This window comes from Haliotis asinina, chromosome 12 (genome assembly GCF_037392515.1).
Source record: "Haliotis asinina isolate JCU_RB_2024 chromosome 12, JCU_Hal_asi_v2, whole genome shotgun sequence".
Classification (NCBI taxonomy): Eukaryota; Metazoa; Mollusca; class Gastropoda; order Lepetellida; family Haliotidae; genus Haliotis; species Haliotis asinina.
In genome coordinates, this window is record NC_090291.1 from 5,261,474 (window position 1) to 5,284,918 (window position 23,445).

Genomic DNA, 23,445 nt, shown 5'->3' on the forward strand with positions numbered 1-23,445 from the left:
TATATTTTCAGAAACCAGGAACCCATGATAAACAGGTCGCAGTGCTTAGGTTGGTAATAAGGATAATATCGCTATCTCGAGGTGTCATTACATGTGAAGAAATTCGTATTATACCAATCACTTCAACAGACGACAGCCCATCCAATCTGCACGGTAGCGTGAAGACTTTCGGTAATCGTTAATCAGTGAGACTAATAATACCTTCTACATGACCGAACACATGTATGATGGCCAGCGAACTGGACACGCTGGTTTCACCCAATCATTTCAGTCAGTGAGCAAGCTGGTGTAAGGTCTTGGACACTATTTATTTAAACAACATTAGCTTTACCATTATGGCGACATTTGCAAAACGAGCTGGGTCAGTATGAATCACCAACTGTTGTGCTCGAAGCTGTATATCGTGGAAATGAATTTCTCCATCGATGAATGCAGGGATGTAGCCAGGCAACCTGTGTCCAACACTGTCACTTTATAGCGTTTACAACATAATAGTGTCGGGTTTTATGCTTTATGAGAGTCTGTCTGGCAGGCCTGTGTCAACATATCTCGAGGACTTCATAATGAACACGGCTTTAAATCCCCATGGGTCAAAGTGTTATTACAATACACACTTGACCAGAGCAATATCCGTTGTTTTGTTAATATAAAATAATTGCATTATATCGTGAAGCAAGAGTTCATATCTGGTGGGTGGATATTCCCGAATATCAACATATTTCATCATTTATTGCTTTCTGAGGGGACAAATGAGTGGATCTGCGGAAACTGTATGCGAAATATATTGACAAGGTATGAAACCGATTCTTTCAACACGAAACAGCTCGTTGACCGTACACAATCAAAATAAACATGTGAGAGGCATGTTCATAAATACATGGCATATCAGCAGTTGTTTGTAAAATACAAGTACACACCGATAGTGCTCATGTCACTATCAGTTGAAGTTAAACACCGTCGAGCTCGGACAGTCCTCGGATGGGTGGCCGTGTTTGGCAGTTTGACTCCTGAGAGTTCCTCGGACGTCGGTCCTGCCCCACAACGAAGCACATGTGAAACATGTGGTCTCACCTTAGGCAAGTGAGTTTGTTAAAAACTTGCCTCTGTTCACCCAGCAGAAAATAGGTATCCGGTGAGATAAAAGTCATGTGACTATAACCTAACAGGCATTTTGGGTTATCCCGGGTAATAATGATGATCAGTGTGTTAGCGCTTTGAGCGTGTTTTGTTGCTTGGAGATCAGAGCATTATAAAACTTCACATTATTATTATTACACCTGTTTGCCAGGAAGATGTTTGCAGAGATCAATGCTAAGCACACGAACCATAACGTTTGTTGTTGTTGTTTTCGTCCATTTATTTATTTATTTATTTATTTATTTATTTATTTATTTATTTATTTATTTTGTCAAAGGAAAGCGAATATAATAACAGGTGTATGAGCAACACGCATGTCGATTTAAAATATCAGTGATTTCGACTAGGTATCGTATTTGTTTTGTTTTGTTTTTAGTTTTTTTCATTTGTGACGTAGAGTGATAACAGCCAGCTTTTGGCACCACCACTTGAATACTGAATACATCCATGCAGATATGGACATGTAATGATGTATCATACATCAACACCTAAAACAGCACAAGAAACACTCTTCCATAGAATAAGTAAGGCCAATCAATACCATTAAGTGAAACCTTCGTCTTTGATTCAGTACCGCTTTCACAGTAGCACATATCATACAACTTACCTCAACAGACCTAACGAACTCACGTAACGATCTGGGTCTACTAAAGGTCACTTTTATGGAAGGAGTGATCGATGTTTAAGAAACCAGAGACATATGTCTAGCACGCAACGTGGTCCGACATTGATCAGCTCTTTGGCTAATCCCCTCCAAGATCGGTCAAGTTTCGCAGTGATATACCCATCACAAGGTCAGTCATTAAATACCGTCATATGAGGCTAGTGCTGACCAGCAAGTCGTGCTGCTGAATACACGTAACTGACGCTTTGGGAAACTGGTTCACTGGGTTGTAGATGTACTTTTCTTTATGTGACTATCAAAAACTTGAATTCAAGGAGTCATATATTCATGTTGACCCAGTTAAATAATAATTATGTTTCAATTGGTTGTTGAATGCGACATGATTATTGTACTAAAGACTTTGGGTGATCTGGTGGATAGAGCGTTTGCCCGGGGAACGGTATATCGTTTCGATCTCTGGTCGCGATAAATGGCAACATGGGAAATGGTTCACGTGTGGCCCCGTCTGGCGCAATGCAGTAGGGGTATTAAACAAAGACCGTAGGTGTCGTGATTTTTATATTCGAAGTCTGAGGGAGGAATGCTAGGAAACCTGCAGCAGGGTACAATTAAGTTGTTATAATCTTGAATTCGACGGCAACCTTATTTCATTTACTCACCAAGATAATGAAAGTACATACTGCACTAATTTGACGCTGATTACGTACGGCTGACAAAGGGTTTTGTCACATTAACTTGCAAGATGTGTGATCCACCAACACTCCCTTCTTAGAGAAACTTACTCTGTACTGGCACTTCAACTGCGACCCAATTAAAGACATGCATATAGTGGACATCTCATATCACTTAACCTTTATGTTGTTATGATGGTGTGTCAGTGAATGTAGATGGCAGAAAGCAAGCATCAAGGTTGTTAATGCTCGTACATATAGGAAACACGTTAGAGGATGGTATTTGGTACATGTTGCATTCTGGTTACTTGGTGTATCATTACTGAGCTGTTTGGTATGTTCAAGTAACAAAGACTCTGCTATATCAACCAGTAAGTATGTGACCTAGTCTGGTGATTGTATCAGCTGACAGTGTTACCAGGTGCATATGTGATACTATTAGTCTCGGGAAGATTTACTCATTAACTTCATGTTCTGACTTATAGACAACTTCATGTGACGCAATAATACATCGCTCAACCAGCTCCAGAGCCCCACCCACGCTCTCGCTCAGCTGTGTTGTAAAGATATTTCACCAGTCGGAAAGAAGGAAAGTTTTTTCCCCCGATATCTAGGAAGTTTAAACATTACCTCTCACAACCTGTCGACAGCAAGCAAATCACACCTTCTGTCTGGCTTGGGCTAATATGTCTTCACTGTGTCCGTTACTGTGCTATTCTACGGAGTATAGTCTTAAAATGTCCAGTCGCTCATTCCACACCCCTCGCTGCTGTAACAACTTGTTGTCTAATGCGATAATATTTTCAGGACTCATTCCTCGGATGTAATGATTAATTCTACAGCCTAGCGTAAGTTTCACGCGGTCTATGGGCACTTTTAAAACACATGCACACTGTATGCATGGATGTATCTAAAACTGAATGACTTTCTGGAACCCCTGCAGCAGCACCTGTGAATTCTGGTCTTCCGGGCAAAGTTGGAGAGAATGACAAAACACTCCCCAGCAGTGACATATCATGGTGGATAACATGATTGCAGCTACTGTGTCGAAGATGTTTTGCCGTGTCAAATATCTCCCTGACTTAGTCACCTCTACATGTGTTGCACCTCTATATGTGTTACAAATCGCAATGCAAACTGTCTCTTGCAGTATAGCATTTCTGTGAAGACACCCTGGAGCGTTGTTGTGGTATTATGGAAGAACACCTGATATTCTGTTGTATGAGAAAACACAGTTGCTGCATTGTAGCTATGACTGAACACTGCTGCGCAGGCACTGAGAACACCGTTGTCCTGTGTAGGCATTGAAACCCAATGTCTGTCATGTGTAGGCACTGAAACCCAACGTCTGTCATGTGTAGGTACTGAAATCCAATGTTTGTCATGTGTATGCACTGAAACCCAACGTCTGTCATGTGTAGGCATTTAAACCCAATGTCTGTCATGTGTAGCCATTGAAACCCAATATCTGTCCTGTGCAGGCACTGGATAACACTGTTGTCCGGTGTAGGCACCGAAACCCAATATTTGTTCTGTGCAGGCATTGAAACTAAATGTCTGTAATGCGTAGGCACTGAAACCCACTGCCTGCCTTATGCAGACGTTGGAGAACACTGTTTTCCTGTGTATGCATTGAAACCAAGTATCTGTCCTGTGCAGGCATTGGAATCCAATATCGGTCCCGTGTAGGTACTGAAACCCAATGTCTGCCATATGTAGGCACTGAAACCCAAAATCTGTCCTGTGCAGGCGTTGAAACCAAATATCTGCCCTGTGCAGGCATTGAAACCAAACATCTGTACTGTGTAGGTACTGAAACCAAATGTCTGCCATGTGTCGGCACTGAAACCCAATGTCTGCCATGTGTAGGCACTGAAACCCAGTGTCTGTCCAGTGTAGGTACTGAAACCCAATGTCTGTCATGTGTAGGCACTGAAACCCAATGTCTGTCATATGTAGGCATTGAAACCCGATATCTGTCCAGTGTAGGTACTGAAACCCAATGTCTGTCATGTGTAGGCACTGAATGAAACCCGATGTCTGTCCTGCGTGGGCACTGGAGAACGCTGTTTTCCTGTATATGCATGGAAACCCAATATCTGTCCTGTGTAGGCATTGAAACCCAATATCTCTTTCGTGTAGGCATTGGAGAACACAGCTGTTCGCATGTAGGCATTGGCAACCATGTTTGTAGACGGCATTGAGATCCATGTAGTTCATGTTCATGCAGGAGACAGTAATTGTTCGAGTGTAGGTATGACAGAATGTTGTTGCTCCTGTGTAAGAACAGACTGACGATGTTGGTTTACCTAGTGTGCCTCTGCGCTGCAAATCCCATGTCCATATTGTCCCAGCTCTCTTATACCATGAGTAGACCAAAACAGAGGGACAATGTCAGCACTGAGGAGTAGCTGACAAGCACTGTAAACATGGTAACAATTCAGCAGTTATTAAGGGAGCCTGGGAGCAGCGGCGGCCCAGTGTGGAGGCGACACAGAACTGTGCATACCTGCTTTTGATATAAAATGTGTAAGTACCACACCCGTGACTGTGACTTTGTATTAGGACCTGCATATTGTTTAAAATTCCGCTATACTGTTACGAAAAAGAAACTCACATCACAAACAAATGCACATTCAGTACTGGAAACAGTAATCCCTGAAGCTGATCATACAGATATACAAACAGGGACCTCTTGGCTTGACAGCCCAGCATCACGACCCTTTCTCTTTGAAAACCTTGAACTGTACATTCAAACTTAAGTGTAGACGACAACTCGCATGTATACAAGGGTGCATTTTGCCTCTGATGTTTCACATGGAACGCGTTTTTACAGTATATAAACCTGACATATCTTGCGTGTTAAATGATCTGTTCACTTTTCGTTCCACACATGACGAAATGTTGTAAACCTATATATTTGTCTCCTCTAAAATACACACATAAAGCTTTTAAGGTGTCATTCCACAACGAAAGGCAATAACACGTAGCACTAACACACCGTTATGCCCTTCTAAACTCTCCACAAACGTCAAAAAGCTTTCAGGAGAATAATGATGAAATATTATTTATGGTTGTGAAATTCAGCTGCGGTTATGTTTATGACAGGTAGAAGAATATAAAACCTTCTATATTTTCACTGTGAATAAAGTTCACTGTTGACTAAGAGAGAACTAATTGATATTTACAGCCAGTGTGTTTTAATTCAGAGTGTGTTGAACACCTGGTGTCTCAACTTGCGAGGAGGTCTCTATGGAGTTGTTGGGGTTTTAATACCTCTAGCTTTGTTTTTCAAGGACAATGTCTTCTACAGCTACAGCATGTTTTGTTCATTTTTCATAGATGTCTTGAATTTAAATGTCATTTTTTTTGGTTTACATTCTTTAATATGATAGAGAATGTTGAAGAATGCGCAGTTTTGACTCTACTTAGAAGAATTCCAGTTTGTGAAAAATGGCTGTGAAATGTTAATGAGTGGGTCCATGAAAACCAGTGATGCGGCCCGGTGTTTACGAAAAGAGTAAATGTCCTGAACATAAGCATGCCCACTTGTATGTAGGGAGAGGACATCTTCGTCAGACCATATACAACACTAATAATAATCTAAAGATGGTGATTTTAAGGGGCGTCATCTATTTTATTCTGGGATGGTAAGGGGGAGTCAGTAATAGTGTTCATACAAATATGAGAGAGAGAGAGAGAGAGAGAGGGGGGGGGGGGTAATAGTAATGTGGCTGCATACATTAAACGTCCACCACCTGTGTTGACCCCACACCGATCATACTGGGAATATGCAGTCCATGTACATCATGCCAACATGAGCTATGTCACCAGTGGTTAATGAATCAATCAGAGACAGGGACAGACAGGACCCTCACAATGGACATAGCCAAGTCATCTCTTTACATATCAATCTAAAGAAAAAAATTGAAATTGCTACGATTGCTTTTGGACAATGGCGCGCACAATCTATGCCAGTTATCATAATGTGATGCCAAATGAATGGCCTCTCTGTTGAAGTCTGGGTCAGTTCGTCTGGCCTTATTTGTCTGCTGTGTGACTGCTGTGTTTTGTTTGTGTTTATGAGTGAGTATCTGGTTCTGTATTTGTGTGTCCGTCTTTCTGTCAGCATGTATTTGTGTGTCCGTCTTTTTTCAGTTTGTATTTGTTTGTCCGTCATTCTGTCAGCATGTAATTGTGTGTCCGTCTTTCTGACAGTATGTATGTGTGTGAGCGTCTTTCAGTCGGTATGTATTTGTGTGTCCGTCTTTCTATCAATAGGTGTTTGTGTGTCATTTTTCCTATCAGTGAGTCTGTTTTTTTACCTGCGTGTCTGTCTAATCAGTGGTCTCAGTCGATCAGTGTTACTGCTATCATGAAACATCAGAAAAACAACTGGCAAAGGTCAGTAATTGACATAAAGCTATAAAGCACTGACGTTACAATTTTGTCAGTCTCAAGAACAATTTACCTCAGTCTTCTACTGCAAAGTAGTATAGTTACACTGTACACCGGAAGCACTGCTCAGGGCTTGTGCGTATTCAAGATACTCGACATGTGGAACAGTCTGTATTGCATCGTACAATCGAGCAACGAACCTTCTGTCAACACCAGACACGGTCATGCAAATACCAATGTACCAATGAATCCCCCAGATCAATCAGCCCCCAAGTGAACGCCATATGAAACAGTACAGAAGGTATGTTTATGGTCGATTTGTAGTATTGGGTGACCTTAAGGCTAGTTCGTTAGCCTTTAATGTCATGTCGATACAGGACATCGACATATTCATGCAAGCTGAAGTATGTCTGCACTATTCCCTTGTTTCCAATGGCCCAACAAAGTTTGGAAAATTGAAACATTCGACTGATATAACTTAATTGGAGAATATTTTGCTGCACGTGGTGTGTGAGTGGGAGCTACAGACACAGCATGACAAGCATGATCCTTCGCGAACACCCAGTGTCAGCACAAATTTTGACCGATCCATTTATATGGTGCTCACTGTTATGAATTCTGCGCGTAACGGAATCTGTTTTGGCAGATAGTCGCGACTGGTTCATATCTGTCTTTAACGCTTTGTATTGACATTAGATAATTATGCGACGTAAATACACTCGTATAAACGTAATGACTGTTGAGAAGTACGTTTGTTTCGTGTCTTGGGATGATTCACTACGACAGGTAGCTGGTATGCTTCATTTGACATATGTCCCAATAAACAGTAAAGGTCACATGCAACCAAAAATCCAACATAACTTATCACTTATTCATGACTTATAATATACAGTGCTGTTTGTAAGAAAACAAATAAACAAAATTATAAGCGTACAGTCGTGATTCAAAGTGCTATATTTTGTACTTGGGCTTACTTCCCTCGAAACGAAGCCCTCGGGAGACCGAACCCAGTCATAGCGGGTGGGCGCGCACTCAAAAGTAACGACGGCTTCCGATTGGCTGGTTCATTTGCTGATGCGCTGAGGGCTCATTGTGTGCACAGAAAGATGATCTGTTTGATGGGCATTTTAGAAGTATGGCCAGTCACAAGAAAGTAAGATTCTTTTATTCTTTACAACTTCTCTTATTGTACTTGATGCGTCGTTACAGTATGGATTCATTAACCGTTGTCAAACAAAATGCTATACACTAGAAAAGTGTTATCCATAAAAGTATATATAGAGATGTTGGGTTTTGTAAATACATGTTCTCTGAGTTTGCGTTCGATCCAATCAAAAATCATCTCAGTAGAGATGGTGAACTGTTGCCTAGCTGGAAACTGTCATTCGTCCAAGTACAGAGCAGGACTTGAAACTGACAAGAGTTTGCACCAGTTTCCGTCAGATCCAGTCATCCGAGAAAAATGAATGTAGTTTGTTTGCAACCCACAGACATACAAATATGTCATGTGTACAAGTATCACACCTGCATAATTACATAATGTGGCAGCGACGGGACTCGGGTGCACGAGTCATAAATCATTTTATTTTGTTTATGTCGTATAGTCTGATAGGTGTTAAGTTCAAATTGCATGTGGTCAATGACTGAAACTGTGTATCACGGCATATTGCCTTTAGGAGACAGGCAGGGAGACGTATAAGTGTCAATAAACCAGATATTGAGCTTTCTCTGTGACAGAGGTTGCTTACCACTATTAACAAGTTTTTTTATGTAACGAGTAGATTATTTTGTATGTGTACACAACCAAGAGTAGACTACTGCTCAGACACCGGGCATGCATACGCATACTGTTTCAAGCTCCACGTAAAGATAAGTGCGCATGCGTTATGGGCGCAGCGCAGCATAGCTGTTGAAACCACTTTTTTCCCCTGAGGAAAATTTAGACATTCGTTTGAGCTCCGATTTCGCGGACTTCTTTTCATCTTGTTTTTTTTTTTTTGAATTGGCATTTTTGATGATTTGTTTCGGTATATGCATGCTGAAAGGTATCAGAATCTGCAAAGTTGTGTTTTACGTTACATGTAACCTTTAAGGGAGACCGATGTGACACGCCGATAATAGCATACAAGAGTTGAGTAATACTATATATACATAATAAGAAACACCACACTGTCCTGCAATGTATTCGGCAGACAGCATATCATTGATACAGCTTTGAAAAGCCATATTAACACAGCAATAATTCATCATCCATTCAGTTAAAGAAATTCAGTGTTGATTTTACCAGCAAAGATACGAAACAGTCGTCACATGCTTCAGACTGAACCCATATGGATGTATCCAACATGAAACGCTTCAGTCGTCATTAGAAATAACATATAGTTGAGACGGCTGACTTCATGTGCTGGGGATTCGGTGTCTCACGCCAAGAGTGCGGGTTCGGATCCCAGAGTCAACTTCCAAGTACAAGACTCTGCGGTGCAGAAAACATATTTTGGTTACCTTTCATAGCCTTTCGCCAGCAACTGAGTTAAAAATTACATTTGTGATGCCATTCCGTTGTCTGCTTGCTCCATCACTCAGGAATGGAGCGGTGTATACCAATTTCATATTAAAGACTTCATTTTGTCATTTTGACTTATAATTTTGATAAAAGAAATATTCCCATTTTTTTCACGTTATTTAAGTAGGGTAATCAGCGTACCTCTCCATTCCTTAATAATGATGCGCCTCGTCATTATTTGTGAGGAATGGAGAGGTATTCGGATGTTGCCCTCTACATAATATAACAAGAAGACACTACCATCCCATGTTTATCTTCACAATTAGTGTCACCTATCCTTTGTCAAAACTTTAAAACGTCCACGAACTGAAGATGGAAAGGGTGATGTCGAGATTTTCCCCGCATCAGCATGGTTGACGGAATGAACAGAAAATCAAACGGATGTTTCAGATATTCACTATTTAAATGATACTAGTACATATAATACAAGGATGAGATGAGATATATTCAGGTGATAATTACAAGAAGAGGAACAAAAGAAAGAAACACTTTTAAAAAGTTGTAGAACGGGGTACTTGTCAGGTAAGGTATTTATCAATGATGAAATGACAGAATGTTAGTGTGTGGCACATTCCCATTCACGAATGTTGGAAGCATGATTTGGACAGTGTCAGATAACGGCTCATGACAGAAATGTCTGCTACTGCCCGTGACAAGAGTCTATAGACACATTATATAGTATTACTTATATGCGGTCGAATGGTGCTTTTTCTAATGTTGCTTGACACCATTAAAGACCTTAGTAAAGTTTTCAAAAACATCGGATGGAATATATTTGGAGACACTTTCCAAACGTTTACGCATCTGTGAGAAAATGTCGTTTATTTTGTCCATTAGTGTAATCCTAATGATTCGTATTTGCTGGTCCTTGAACATTCGGACACCTTGTGGACACAGTAAGCACTCGAAAAACTGGATGTGCACTACCGCAACTGAAAATCTTTCCTTTAAAAAAACTCTCGTCGATTTTACTGCATTAGGTATGCAGACGGGATTAGCATTTAAACACACATAACTGTTTCAATATACTTTGGCTGGTAAAATACTGTATTAATGGAGTTTAAATACAAGGAAGTAATTTCAGCCAGTAAATAACATGGACAATGTGGAATCTGAGTTTTCAATTAGTAGCATGGGTATATGATTAAATAATGAACACGTTGAAAGCCCGAGGTTCATTCGGTAATGCAAAAAATCAAATGTCACAATTTCCATGCAATACATGCTCCATACATGTTAATAGCTCATTAAGTTCTGTTTTCTCAGCCAGTAAGCAATGTTTCCATGTGGTTTATCTGCTGGTGCTCATTGCTCCTTTCATGGGAGGTAACACTTTTCATCCTTTTATGTATAGGCATGATGTTAGTTTCCATGGCATCAGCAGCCTTATGTCTCTTGATTTATGTATGGATTCACATCCCAGCGGCGTAAAACAACAAAGAAACCATCCTGGCAGATCGCTAACGTAAACGCACAAATTGTCTGTAACCTGGAGTCTTTTAGACAAGTAATTGATAATCTCGTTAAAAATACCCCTAATTCTCGTTGCCACTCCTGGACAGAGTCTACGAAGTAGCAGGACAATGTGCTGGCTGAGGCGCCACCTACAACAAGCAGTGGTTACGGAAGGCGCCATCTGGTGGGAGATATGGCGTCCCTTTGTTCCAGTAAATTCCTCTGTTTCATCTGAATCCAAATTGACTCAATGCCAATGCCGTGATCGCCATGCAATGCCGCGTACCACCGTTTGCCAGGGGGTTGTTAACGCGTCATGGAAACGGATATGGAATAACAGTTTGACTTTGGGTTGATTAAGTGATATAAATGTTTTCTTTGGGATTGATGAAATATTTTTTTCTGTTGAAATCCTGCCAAAACTTAAACACTTCCCGGAGAACATCCACAGAATTATAAACTATTTCTTCCACAATTCCAAAATCTCATCACTTTATTTTTTTATATGTTTCTGAACAGTTCAAATGTTTTTGTTGACATCAAATAATAAGGAAGTGAATTTCTGGGATCATCCTACTTCCCAACATTTTTGAATTTCTAAAATTTAAATTGTTCCTAGATTCAATGTTCCTAAATTCTACATTATAAATGTTGCACGCTAAATAGTTTTTTACGATGACTACTTCGACAATCAAAGACAATATGCCATTGGGTAAGCATGCAGGAATAATAGTCATCTACAGGCCTGAACAAAAAATGGATTGGATTAAACATATGTCAAATATATTTTCGAGTAACATTTCTTCATTCGTGTGTATCTATTCGTTGAACGTAAAGAGGCTTGGTCAAGTCGCAGAATTCGCTAGGCGAACTGAGGTGCAGCTGTTCTGTCAGGGTTCGTGTGAACCACATCCTTGCTGGTAGATAACCATCTAACACAGACATAATTTCACCTCTCACACTAAACTTACACGCCTTGGTAAAACTACATAAAATTCTGTTCAAAGCCGTACTAAACCCGTCTTTATTCATTCCATAAAATTACCCATGCCGCTAGGCTTGGTTTTTCAAACATCACAAACGTTCAGTCTGTGAAATGCATGGTATATCTTACTACAAAAGGGACCTGACACAGACGGCCATACATGTGTAAAATATATGCACACATGTGTGCTCCTATATCACAGAATCCTCGGCAACAGATTGTCATCGGGAAGTGCGCTGTAGGGCATCGTGACTGGGAACAAATCGCAAACAAATGAAATCAAAATAATGAGAGAAGTCGCAATCGGTGTGTCAAGTTGCATTTTTAACTGTTAAACGGTCCAAGAGTCAACATTCCGTCCGTTCGTGTCCTGCAGGTTTAGCCTTCAAGTTCTACGTTTCACTTCTGAGAAACAATCTAGCAGCCTCTTCTTCTTCTTGTTGTTGTTGTTGTTGTTCAAGGGTCGAAAGAAATCGTGTGCATAAACTAAACGGCTTCTTTGATATAAATGCATTCAAATGTAATATGGTAGACAATTCTAAATTCTTACATATGTAAATGGTGTCAGATGCAACTACCTGTTTTGATTTGTACCAAATGTTTCTGTGTTTCCTTTCGAAGAAAAACAACCACACGCCTGTGCATATACCTATGAACTGTCGCCATCACTTCAGCATCAACGTACACCTTAACACCTGGTGTCATCGCTACTTGACAGAGATTCACATATTCACAGTGATTTACACATGTTTATGCTCGTCTCTGTATATAGCAGCTGTTCCTTCAAATTATGACTTTGTCGACTTAAATTATACTTATACAATGTTATCGTGTGGTTCGGCTTATGTTTCATAGTGAATATCGTCATCTCTCTACGGAGCTGGAAGTTCCGTGTAACACGGCACTGCAGACGTATGTGCAGATTTGTAACACATACAAGCAGCTGTATGCATACATTGCATCGTTCGGTGCAACAACCCACACAAACACTGATGCTATGTGAAGATACCTTTGTGTTTATTCTCTAAATATTCAGACGTTGACGGATTCAGAATTAATGGTGAATATTGATTACCAGTGCAGACAATCTCCAGTGAAGGCACAGTAGGCTATTATATACAGCTTATCGGTGCCGGTATGCGTTAATATTAAATAATGTAAATAATGATTAAACCATATGTTCTTTGTCACGAACTTTCAAAGTCGTATTATCTCTTCCCCCTGTTTCCATGGACACCCGGTGGTATTGCGACACTTTCTAGATAGCATTTGCTTTCCTAGTTCCTTGATAGTGCCACCGACTTTGAGATTCCATTGACATCGCCTTTAAATATACAAGACTCTTGGTAATACAATAACAAATGAATGGGTCACAAAGTACCAACAACGTTTGTGTTTATCCAAACTGGATCACTTGAACCCAATGATTTATAGCCTTGTCCAATAATGACACACTTTGGGATGTTATTTACTGATTTAATAGCGGTAGCGAAGTCGGTCACGCTGAAGTCCAAACACATTGGTTTTGATTAGCGACATTGATGCATCTCAGTGGCATTCCAAGTGGCAATAATGGCCTTCCACGACAGGTTCTGATTAAATGTTCCTCCAAAACGAATGGTAGCCGATACAATACCGCATCAAGGCAACAGCCAGAACTGGAATGTTGTCTTACTATCGTCTAAATATGGCAAAAGGCGTACCTTAACATTATTAACGTAACATAGGGAACACAGGAACATTGAAGATGTCACTGAATGTTCTTGTAATACAACCGATGGACTTTTGTTGCTGCATGAAAAGCTTTGCAAATGCTAAAAGGTTATATTAATCCTTCAGAAGGTGATGTAAACGTGCTGACTAGCATTTCCACATTTAAATCACAAACACCTATTGATGCGCATTCTGAGGTCAGCACTGCCGATAGGACATTCAGTGATCATTGCAATCCGCGATCATCGCTAAGTATATATTTTGCTTTCATTACGCACAGCAGAGACTGAGGTTGATGGATATTCGAGACTGGGTAATCTCCGGCGTTGACATTTTATGTTGTTATTCCGTGCCTGGCAAAATATGACGTAAAATATGTGAGGAAAATGAATACCAACGTGTTGAAAATCCATATTGCTACGTGACTCGTATCCAGTTGAGGTATATCGACATAGGTATCATTCATCGGACTGAAATGGGATCGGTTGGCTACTCTCCGTGTATTGATTGGATGCAATACATTTTATGACACGTTTACACCGACTGACCTTTGTTAATTGAATTTACCTGTATGTCCTTGCTGGGTGAACATTTCTCATTAGAACTAGACAAATATAAACATTAACGATACTGTGTCGGAATTCATACTAACAGTACATTGACTGTACCTTCGACCAAGGACAATGGAATGCAGTCAACCAGTCATAGTCAGGTGAATGTAGACCGTTATTAGGTGCACATGACTGTTAGCTGGACGTTGTTGTAGTTGACAGGTTCACACAACCAACAAAACTTCAGTATCGGCCGACAGTAGAAACTAGAGCTGTTACGATACACTCACATTTTCGTTGAATCGAACCGTAGCCCTTTATGGATACAGTTCGTTATTCGGGGTCACCAGAACCGAATATGAATGAATATTTCTTCCTGAGCATATTTTACTTGAGCCTTTATTAAAGTGATATATGCAAGACTGGACTATGTACTAGCCTTGCAATAGTGTCATGTTAGTTTGCAATGACTGCACGTGATACTGTGGACTACAACTATTAGTGCACTACTTACCAAATTTGAGTGTCATGTCAGATCACTAGTTAGTGCTACGGCAAATTAAGAGTCAACATGGGGGTTCCATATTGTACATCAATCACTTAACTACAACATCGTATCTGTGAATAAAATTGAATTTCGTGCTCGTTATTTGTGATACATATCATATTCACAATATAATGTATTCATTGCAACCCTAGTATAAACATCTTGCTGTTGGACACACACATATTAAATATTCTATATGTTTTTGTGGTGGTTTTTATATCTAACTTATAAATATTTTAACGTTTTCTCAAAATCTACTGTCTGATCATAGTTACCGTTTTCTTATCGTCCCCCGTCTTCAAGGAAGTTATTTGTTTTAAGTATACACATGCACAAAAGTTAAGCGCCACTATTTTCATAGTGTCTTGATTTCACCACTGAAGATCAGAAATACAAACTATAAATGTTTATGACTGAATTAGCCTTTCACAAGTTATTGAAGCTAAGAATGTCAAAATATGACAAGGAAAACGTTCTGCACATGCAACTCCACTTCCCTACCATCAGAATCTTGAAAATCAAGTTTCACACACTTGGTTTCAACGGGCTGTTGCGAGACTTTCACTTTAGAGTTAGAAAATCAATCATGGTGAGGAGAAAGTTAACTACCGCTGAGAGATAGCAGGTGGTAAACATGTAAAATGCTGGCATGTCATGCAGGGCATTTGCTAGGCATCTGGGTCGCCATCACAGCGTCATCACCCGTTTGACTGCCAAACATAATCAAACCAATGATGTAAATGGCAGGAATAGATCTCGTTACGGTTGATCTCGTTACGGTAGACCTCGTTACGGTAGATCTCGTTACGGTAGATCTCGTTACAGTAGCTACCATTGAGAATCCAAAGTAGCGAATCACAAAAATAGTAGGTGGCGCTTAACTTTTATGCACGTGTATATAATAACAATCGCATTACAATCACATTAACATAAATAATAGAATGTTTCTGTCCTGAAATACGCAGCAGAACGATGTCGACTTTAAGAGAACATATTCTAAAGTCTACGTAGGACTGATTAATATATGCTGTGTGTTCTTGTATGCAATACTGATAAATCACCAACCTAATATGCTAAATGTTCAGAAGGTTCCTACTGCAACGAGACAAACTTAATGTAGCTAAAAAATATGTACATATAACACAACCTTATCCATATTCACTCTGATTTCTGAGCGCAGTGTCGACTGTACGATTCCGACTTTCAAAGAGTGTTGACAGTTGAGCGTCATAAAGCGGAACCCGTCATAAACACACGCAAAGGCAAATATGAAACCCGGAAATACATGATATGAGTGAATGAGCACGGTATTGCGCTGCATTTTGGAATATCCCAGCAATATGATCGCGGGGAAATACGGATATGGGTCTTCAGTATGATGAACAATGGCCTTGACCATCAGGCTAAACCACCACCCATATGCATAATATGACGTGACACCTGGATAGGAACCTTTGGACATATTCTCCCCATGTATCAGGGAAAAAGTTAGCTGCCAAGTGAAAGTTCTGTTTGTATTTTGAAGCCGTATGGTGCTTTTACTAAAAAAACCCACATTTTAATCAAAACATATATATCAAAACACGCAATCATCAGAATGTGTATTACAGTTTGTAAAATAAACAAAGAATTCAAAGAAATCCTTGTGTATTTGGTGGAAATTGTATATCGATGATTATACGATTCGAAATATTGACCAGGGATTTATACCGGATTTTGAACGTTACCTACCCCAAACGGCGAAACATAAATTACACATTTTACCACACAACCTGCAGCTAAACTAGACTGGTCCGCGATTTGCGGTAAGCGCTTGAAGTAAAATACATGAAAATGAGGGTCCTACTTGGATTCTAGGTTGTTCGTAAGAGACAAACATTGATTTGGTGCTGATACCAACCACTGGTTTGTTTGGTCCAAACTATGGTTGAGTGTGGCGCTTAACAGCAAACAGGCAAACGTGTGGTATTTAGAGACAACTCACAGCTTATATAATTAATGATGTACATGCGATACGGTGGAACCATTAATAATAAGTATAGACATCCTGCCAAGACAGAGATTGCAAAGATATGTAGCGTACGTAATGATATAATTGTGTCTTGATGAAGTGCCAGACCTTCAACTTTGTAAGGGTATGACATTCATCTACAGTGTTACTCTTAACACAGACACAACATACATCATCATTACACCCAGGACTACTGACACGAGTTGTTGACACATTAATTAAGTCTAGAATGAACACCGCCACATGCTTGTGTGAATGGAACACTGCTATATCTCTTTAAATGGTTCTGTGTCATTGGTGCGCTGATTACAGTGTTATAGCTTTCACAGCAAGGCTTACCTAACATTGGCGGTAAGCAGTACAAGCTGTTTGCCTCTGGAGGTATGTCTTGTGTATTTTTGTACCATTACGCGGTAGGGAGAGAACAGTTTTTACATCAGTTTCAGGAGTATAATATTGCGCCGGGTACTGGGCCACTGCACTGTGGGGAATGTTCTTTAGTCAGCTACCTACCTCACAACTGAGATATACATGCGTTCTTCCATACAGACTGTCTACGTCATGCCCCACTATAAACACGCATTTAGAGTGTAAGCATAATACATAAATCATGTTTAGATCTCAGTATGCTTGGGTGGTGTTTATATTCCAAACGGAATGCACATATGGTGTGATATATCTAAACACGTTAAGAGTCTGTACACCTAAAATAAACACATCTCCCAGCTTAAACACCCCTTAAACACAACATTCCCATAATCTAGATATGATTGGGAACTACAGCATGATGGTATTTGCAGGACATAACGCATTTAAATGTTTACGGGCTGATACATGTTTGGAGTTTCAGCAAGATTAGCCGTTTAAAATGCTTTGATATACTGAGTGAAATATGTTTAGGACACAATTAACATCATCGTCAGGGTTTGTATGGTATATTCCAAAAAGGATTGGTCAAGGTTTATGTTGTGTATTCAACAAAAAAAGATTGGTCAGGGTTTCTGTTGTGGATCTAAACAGAGTTTTTCAGCTCACATCTAATCCCAACAATAGTTCCGGTGTGATTTTAACAAATCCTTCATGGTGAATACATCATAGCAAATACCACGCAAAGAAGATTAACACATCGTTTGGTGGCAATGCTTGAACTATGTGTAGACATAGAGCTCCTTGGTGGCAAAAAATGAAAATTTACCTGTGCCGGTGCCTCGTTCTACACAGCGATTGTAACGTTCAGACGATCGTACATTCTCTACTTTAGCACAGACTTCCCGCAACCATAGTTTCAAGATGGCTTTGTGCAACGCGGCACTGGTAATAAAATGGAAGGCAGCGTATCTGGGATAATCCCATGCAAAATACTGGAAGTGCACTACACAGAACACCCGATTGTACCTGTACTTGCAGACATACTAGATGTTGATGTCAGCCGTAGATTGTAGTATCACATCCTGAATTGTCGTATGTGGTAGAAGAGGACCTCTCTTGTTTAGTCCATAATTACTACATACAAACAATGGCGCAAGGAGGAAGTCATGTGCCCAGTTGACCTATTGCCATTTATTCCAGCAACTGGCATAAAATACTTACGAAGGTCCTTTGACTGATCGGCATTTTAGAAGTTAGTGACACCGGTGAAATAATCTACATCGAGACGTTGCTCTATGCAATACATGCGAAGTTATATTTATTATAAGAATCATTATATATTTAAGCCTTGTCACTGTCGTTATCCATAAAGATGTATGTTTCATAACGATGAACCTTTGCGGTGAATATGTAATAAACAGTTTATTAGTTATTGTTAATTGGTTATTAGTTATTGTTAACTGGTATGCCTATATTTATGTCAGTGGAACTCAGGCATCACTAAGATAGGCTTAATGTTTATCTGTCAACCCAGTCACAACCTTCTTGAGTTACACAATGACGGTGGAGCAATGCTATTTACGACCTGGAAATATGACAAGAGTACCTCGGTAGAATCTTGCCCCACCCCCCATCCCCCCACCCCACCCTAATCCATTTATGCTGTTCACATAAGCGAGTTTCCTATGACACTGAGGTAGTGGTGCATGTGGCTGATGATCTCAAGTAACCGGGTTGGTGGACAGCTAATCTGATTGGTCATAATGACCCGAACCCTAAGGGAGCTGTCTGTAGTGACACTGAGCAAATTAGGGAGATTGGGGAAAGTCCAGGGAGAAATCATTATCACTGATAGCAACTCTCCTCGGGGAGGTTATATATTGTCTTTCTGAACAGACTAAATGACTTTTTCTGCTTACATGAGCTGATGTTACGTGTTGAATCGGTATGGAGAATAATGTGTACGCGCATCTTCATTTGAATACTTCTGAACTGATACGAGGCGATATAATATATATAGTTTAGAACTGGGTTTACCTATTCTTTAGTTAAAGGAACTGTCCGTACGTAGAGGGAAACAAGCAGAAAGTGGTTGGTATGGGTACTATAGGTGATATGTCATATCGACGATAGTCTCGGGATGTAGAAAATATTACAGAACAGGTACACAGTCGGATTCAGCACAATGCTTTATGTGACGCCACAATATGTAATCTGCCGCCGTAACATAACTGACATTAAGCAACATCCCTGTGTTCTCTGGAATATACAATAGCTGTATGTTACCTCAACATACATTTCTAGACAATATATAGATAGCGAATATTAATTATGATATCGCCCTTCAGACACTCATTACTTATAGAAAACCATATTAGCTATGCTGGGCATTTATTGCAATAAACATTCACGAAGATAGTACTTCATAACGTGACAATTCTCACAGTTTCTAACGCGTTCTAATAATGGATCACTACGCCGTGCCGACAAGGTATTACTATTTGGAGAAGGTATATTAAAAATATTTGTAAAAGCTATCATAAAACTACCTCTAAAAGGTCTGACATTTAGATACGCTGATTCTAACTTAAGTAACCCCATGGTCCTTCAAATACTGACCGCGATCAAACACAAATCCAGTCACGGCCGTTCGACAATTGCAAGACCGCATCAATATTTGATATCAATCAAACACGACATGAAAAGATTGTGTCTGTATGACATCTGAGCAAATCATGATGAGATTTGGATACAACATGTATCATCACGTAGCGAAAGCAAGCCGCCATGACGTTAAACGCTGCAACAGCGGTGTTTGCTAACTGTCCGCGGAACCCACCATCATTGTAATGACATTTACATTTGTGATGAAGTGATGACAGGGGAGATCAAAGATGGATCAACAAACTGGTAAAAATCTCGACGTTTTCCTCTTCATGTAAATCCAACACTACAACCAACAGTTTGATGGACTGGTCACACGTCCGCTAATTTGATGAAGAACGTGGGGTCACATCTCTGAATGTGATAGAAATAACTGAGGATCTGAACAATGTATTTAGCCTAGATGATCGACGACAACCCTTGGCCAAACAGTCGAGTTCCCTGGTGACTGGTTTAACACTAACTGTGAATATGATCTAGGGAACTGTCTGAAATGCAATATAAATATCGGGTTCTGGATTATATATTGATTATATGGTTATTTCACTTGATACTGGCATTTATCTGAGGAAGATCTTTAGTGTAGAATCTCAAAAGTAACACCATTATTGTCCGTCAACCTACACTAACATTTTACTATAGGAAGGTAGAAAGGGAATACTACCGTTATGAATTATATTCGCAGTTCTGTCACACAAATGAAAACGCCACAAGCACACATCTCCCTAAGAGAGTTTGAATGGAATATTACGATACCGTAAACGAGGACGAAAATCTATTTCGATAATAATATGAATCCCCTGTCCAAACATAGTACACTGTACAATGCCCACTATATCACGTGTTTATAAATCACCATCATGTAGGGGTAGTGTCACAAACACACGCAAAGGCAAGGCAGTTGTTCACGTTTGAAACACGGAAAGGTGTGTTACAAATCGAATTTAGTAATTGTATTAGATAGATGTTTTCATTTGTGCGTTTAATATGAAACCATACTCACAATGTATACTAACATAGTGTTAACATCACTTGTTTGTTGTGTCAACACGGAACTATTGACGACATTAAAACCAGTCACAATACAATAATTCGTATGTTGATATTGTGGAAGGGCTAAACCATCACTACTTCTGATGTATTGTGTCCTCTGTCAGCAACAGAAGTCTGGACATATATGTCCAATACAGAACCCACTCAGAGGTGCATCCCCATTGGTCACCGTCACATCACACAGGCTGTAATAGTAACCGATGGTTTAAGTCTGGCGTAATCCCCCGTCTCTAGAGACTTATCTGTGACAACAAAGTTGAGATCTGTTCGAAGTGTGGACATTGTACTTTGTTAATTGTGACGTATAGCAATGTTTGGACACCTGATCCCCTATCATTGATGATCCCTGCATGTTGGAATACATATTTGTATAAAGCAAAACATGCATTATTAATATTGAGTCTATGGGGTAATGTGTATGTGGTGATATTATATTGATACTGACGTGCCATTGCCTCATATCAATATTGATTACAAGCTTCGAATACAGTGTTCCATTATTACCCTTAAGAGACACGGGAAGTTGATCTATAATGTGTGAAACACACAAACTAGTAAACATGGAGATGTAAAGGTGAGAACACCTCGTACATTTCTTCACCTCTCACATTCCTTCACCCTTCTCATCTTCCCCCCCCCCCCCCACCCCCCTTACCCCTCCCGAGACCTTGACCTTTCGGATATGAATATAAACAGTCAATACATCGGACAGGCAATATATTAATAAACAATATTTTGCTAACGAGTTATTTTCACATTACACGCCACGTTCAGCAATATTATAGGAAATGGGGCTTCACACAGTTTGTCCATTTGGGGAATCGAACATGGGTCTTTGGCGTGACGAGCGAACGCTGTAAACACCAGGCTACGCTACCCTCCCTCAGCGTAACAGAAGGTATGTACGTGAACGGGTATGCTTTTACTTCGCAAGGCGGGGGCACCACAGATGTGCTTGACAGAAGATATGTAACGGTGATAAGGCGTTAAGTGATGATGCCCAATGCATGCTGGTCATGCCATCAAACATGTTAATGCTATTGACATATATACATGTTGTCTATGTTACGAGCTGATGAAGAAACACCGATCTGTGAAATACAGATGACCTATACATCTACACACTACATCTAAATATGCCACAACGCAGATGATATGAACTGTGAATATATCTTCTCCAACTCCAGCTAGTCCTATTTAAGTACAACAGATTGGAATCAGTCTCAGTTGTTAGAACATAAGCTGTTTAAGAAACCTGATACATTATCCCTGGAGGCAGACAGTTGATGAAGATGAGATGAAGATGAAACCTCGCATGTAACTGAGTGCTTTGACATTTTGAAGGCGAATCTGTTTCATGTCCGTCCGCACTGTCTTGGAGACCACCTTCAGGATCAACAGCAACAACAAAACCTAAATACCATCGAAGTTACACTTGTCAGTGGTTCAAGTGCAGGACGCGGAAGAACTAGTTTCCCTTTAACGATATCCCGGTTTTATATTCCTGCCTAGAAGTTTATATACTTAATACTTCAGAGTGTATACAGAAGACACGTCCATCTGGGCGGATGCACGTTTCAATGTTAAGATAATTAGCTGAGTTTCCTGCTGACAGTGAGTCACTGGATCCTTGGCTGTGAAAACAAACCATTTTATGGCATTTATGATAGATGTTGTTCCTACCTGGCTTGACCCAAGGACATCCGTGGAATAGAGGAGAAGAGGGTCAAGTTGACCAACACTGGCATGATGGGGCCCGCCATGAAGCCACGCCCCGATGTCACTGAAACACATAGGCAAGGAATATAAATACCATAGTAACGACACTTTTTGATGTCTGTGAAACACATAGACAACAACTATAGGTACCATTGTCACGACACTTCCTGGTGTTCGTGAAATACATCAACAATGATTATAGATACCACTGTAAAGACACTTCCTGGTGTCACAGAAACACATACATAGATACAATACTATAGATACAATTGTAAAGACAGGTGCTTGTGTTACCGAAACACATAGACACGGAGCAGAGATACCATTGTTATGAAACTTTCTGGTATCCCTGAAATATAAAGACAAACACAATAGATACAATGGCAATGGGACTCCCTGGTGTCACAGAAACACATAGACACACACTATAGATACCATTGTAATGACACTTCCTGGTGTTCGTAAAATTCTCCAACAAGGATTATAGAAACCACTGTAAAGACACTTCCTGGTGTCACAGATACACATAGACACGTACTATCGATAGCATTGTAATGAAACTTCCTGGTATCCCTGAAACGTATAGACAAGCACAATAAATACGATTTTAAAGACACTTCCTGGTGTCCCTGAAACACATAGGCGAGGACTATAGATACCATTGCAATGAGACTTGCTGGTGTCCGTGAGACACATAGGCGAGGACTATAGATACCATTGCAATGAGACTTGCTGGTGTCCGTGAGACACATAGGCGAGGACTATAGATACCATTGCAATGAGACTTGCTGGTGTCCGTGAGACACATAGGCGAGGACTATAGATACCATTGCAATGAGACTTGCTGGTGTCCGTGAGACACATAGGCGAGGACTATAGATACCATTGCAATGAGACTTGCTGGTGTCCGTGAGACACATAGGCGAGGACTATAGATACCATTGTAATGAGACATAGACGTACTATAGATACAATTGTAAAGAC

The 23,445-nt window shown here is 40.1% G+C and overlaps 1 protein-coding gene across 4 annotated transcripts in view; it reads right to left on the reverse strand.

Annotated features, from left to right (window-relative positions):
• Positions 1–23,445, reverse strand: part of LOC137257622 (glycine receptor subunit alpha-2-like) — a 119,397-nt gene that overhangs the window by 47,525 nt on the left and 48,427 nt on the right. For all 4 annotated transcript variants that reach the window (XM_067794949.1, XM_067794948.1, XM_067794951.1 and 1 more), the window contains exon 2: positions 22,426–22,525. In XM_067794949.1, the coding sequence (XP_067651050.1) occupies positions 22,426–22,525 (100 nt within the window). The remainder of the gene's footprint in view (positions 1–22,425; positions 22,526–23,445) is intronic.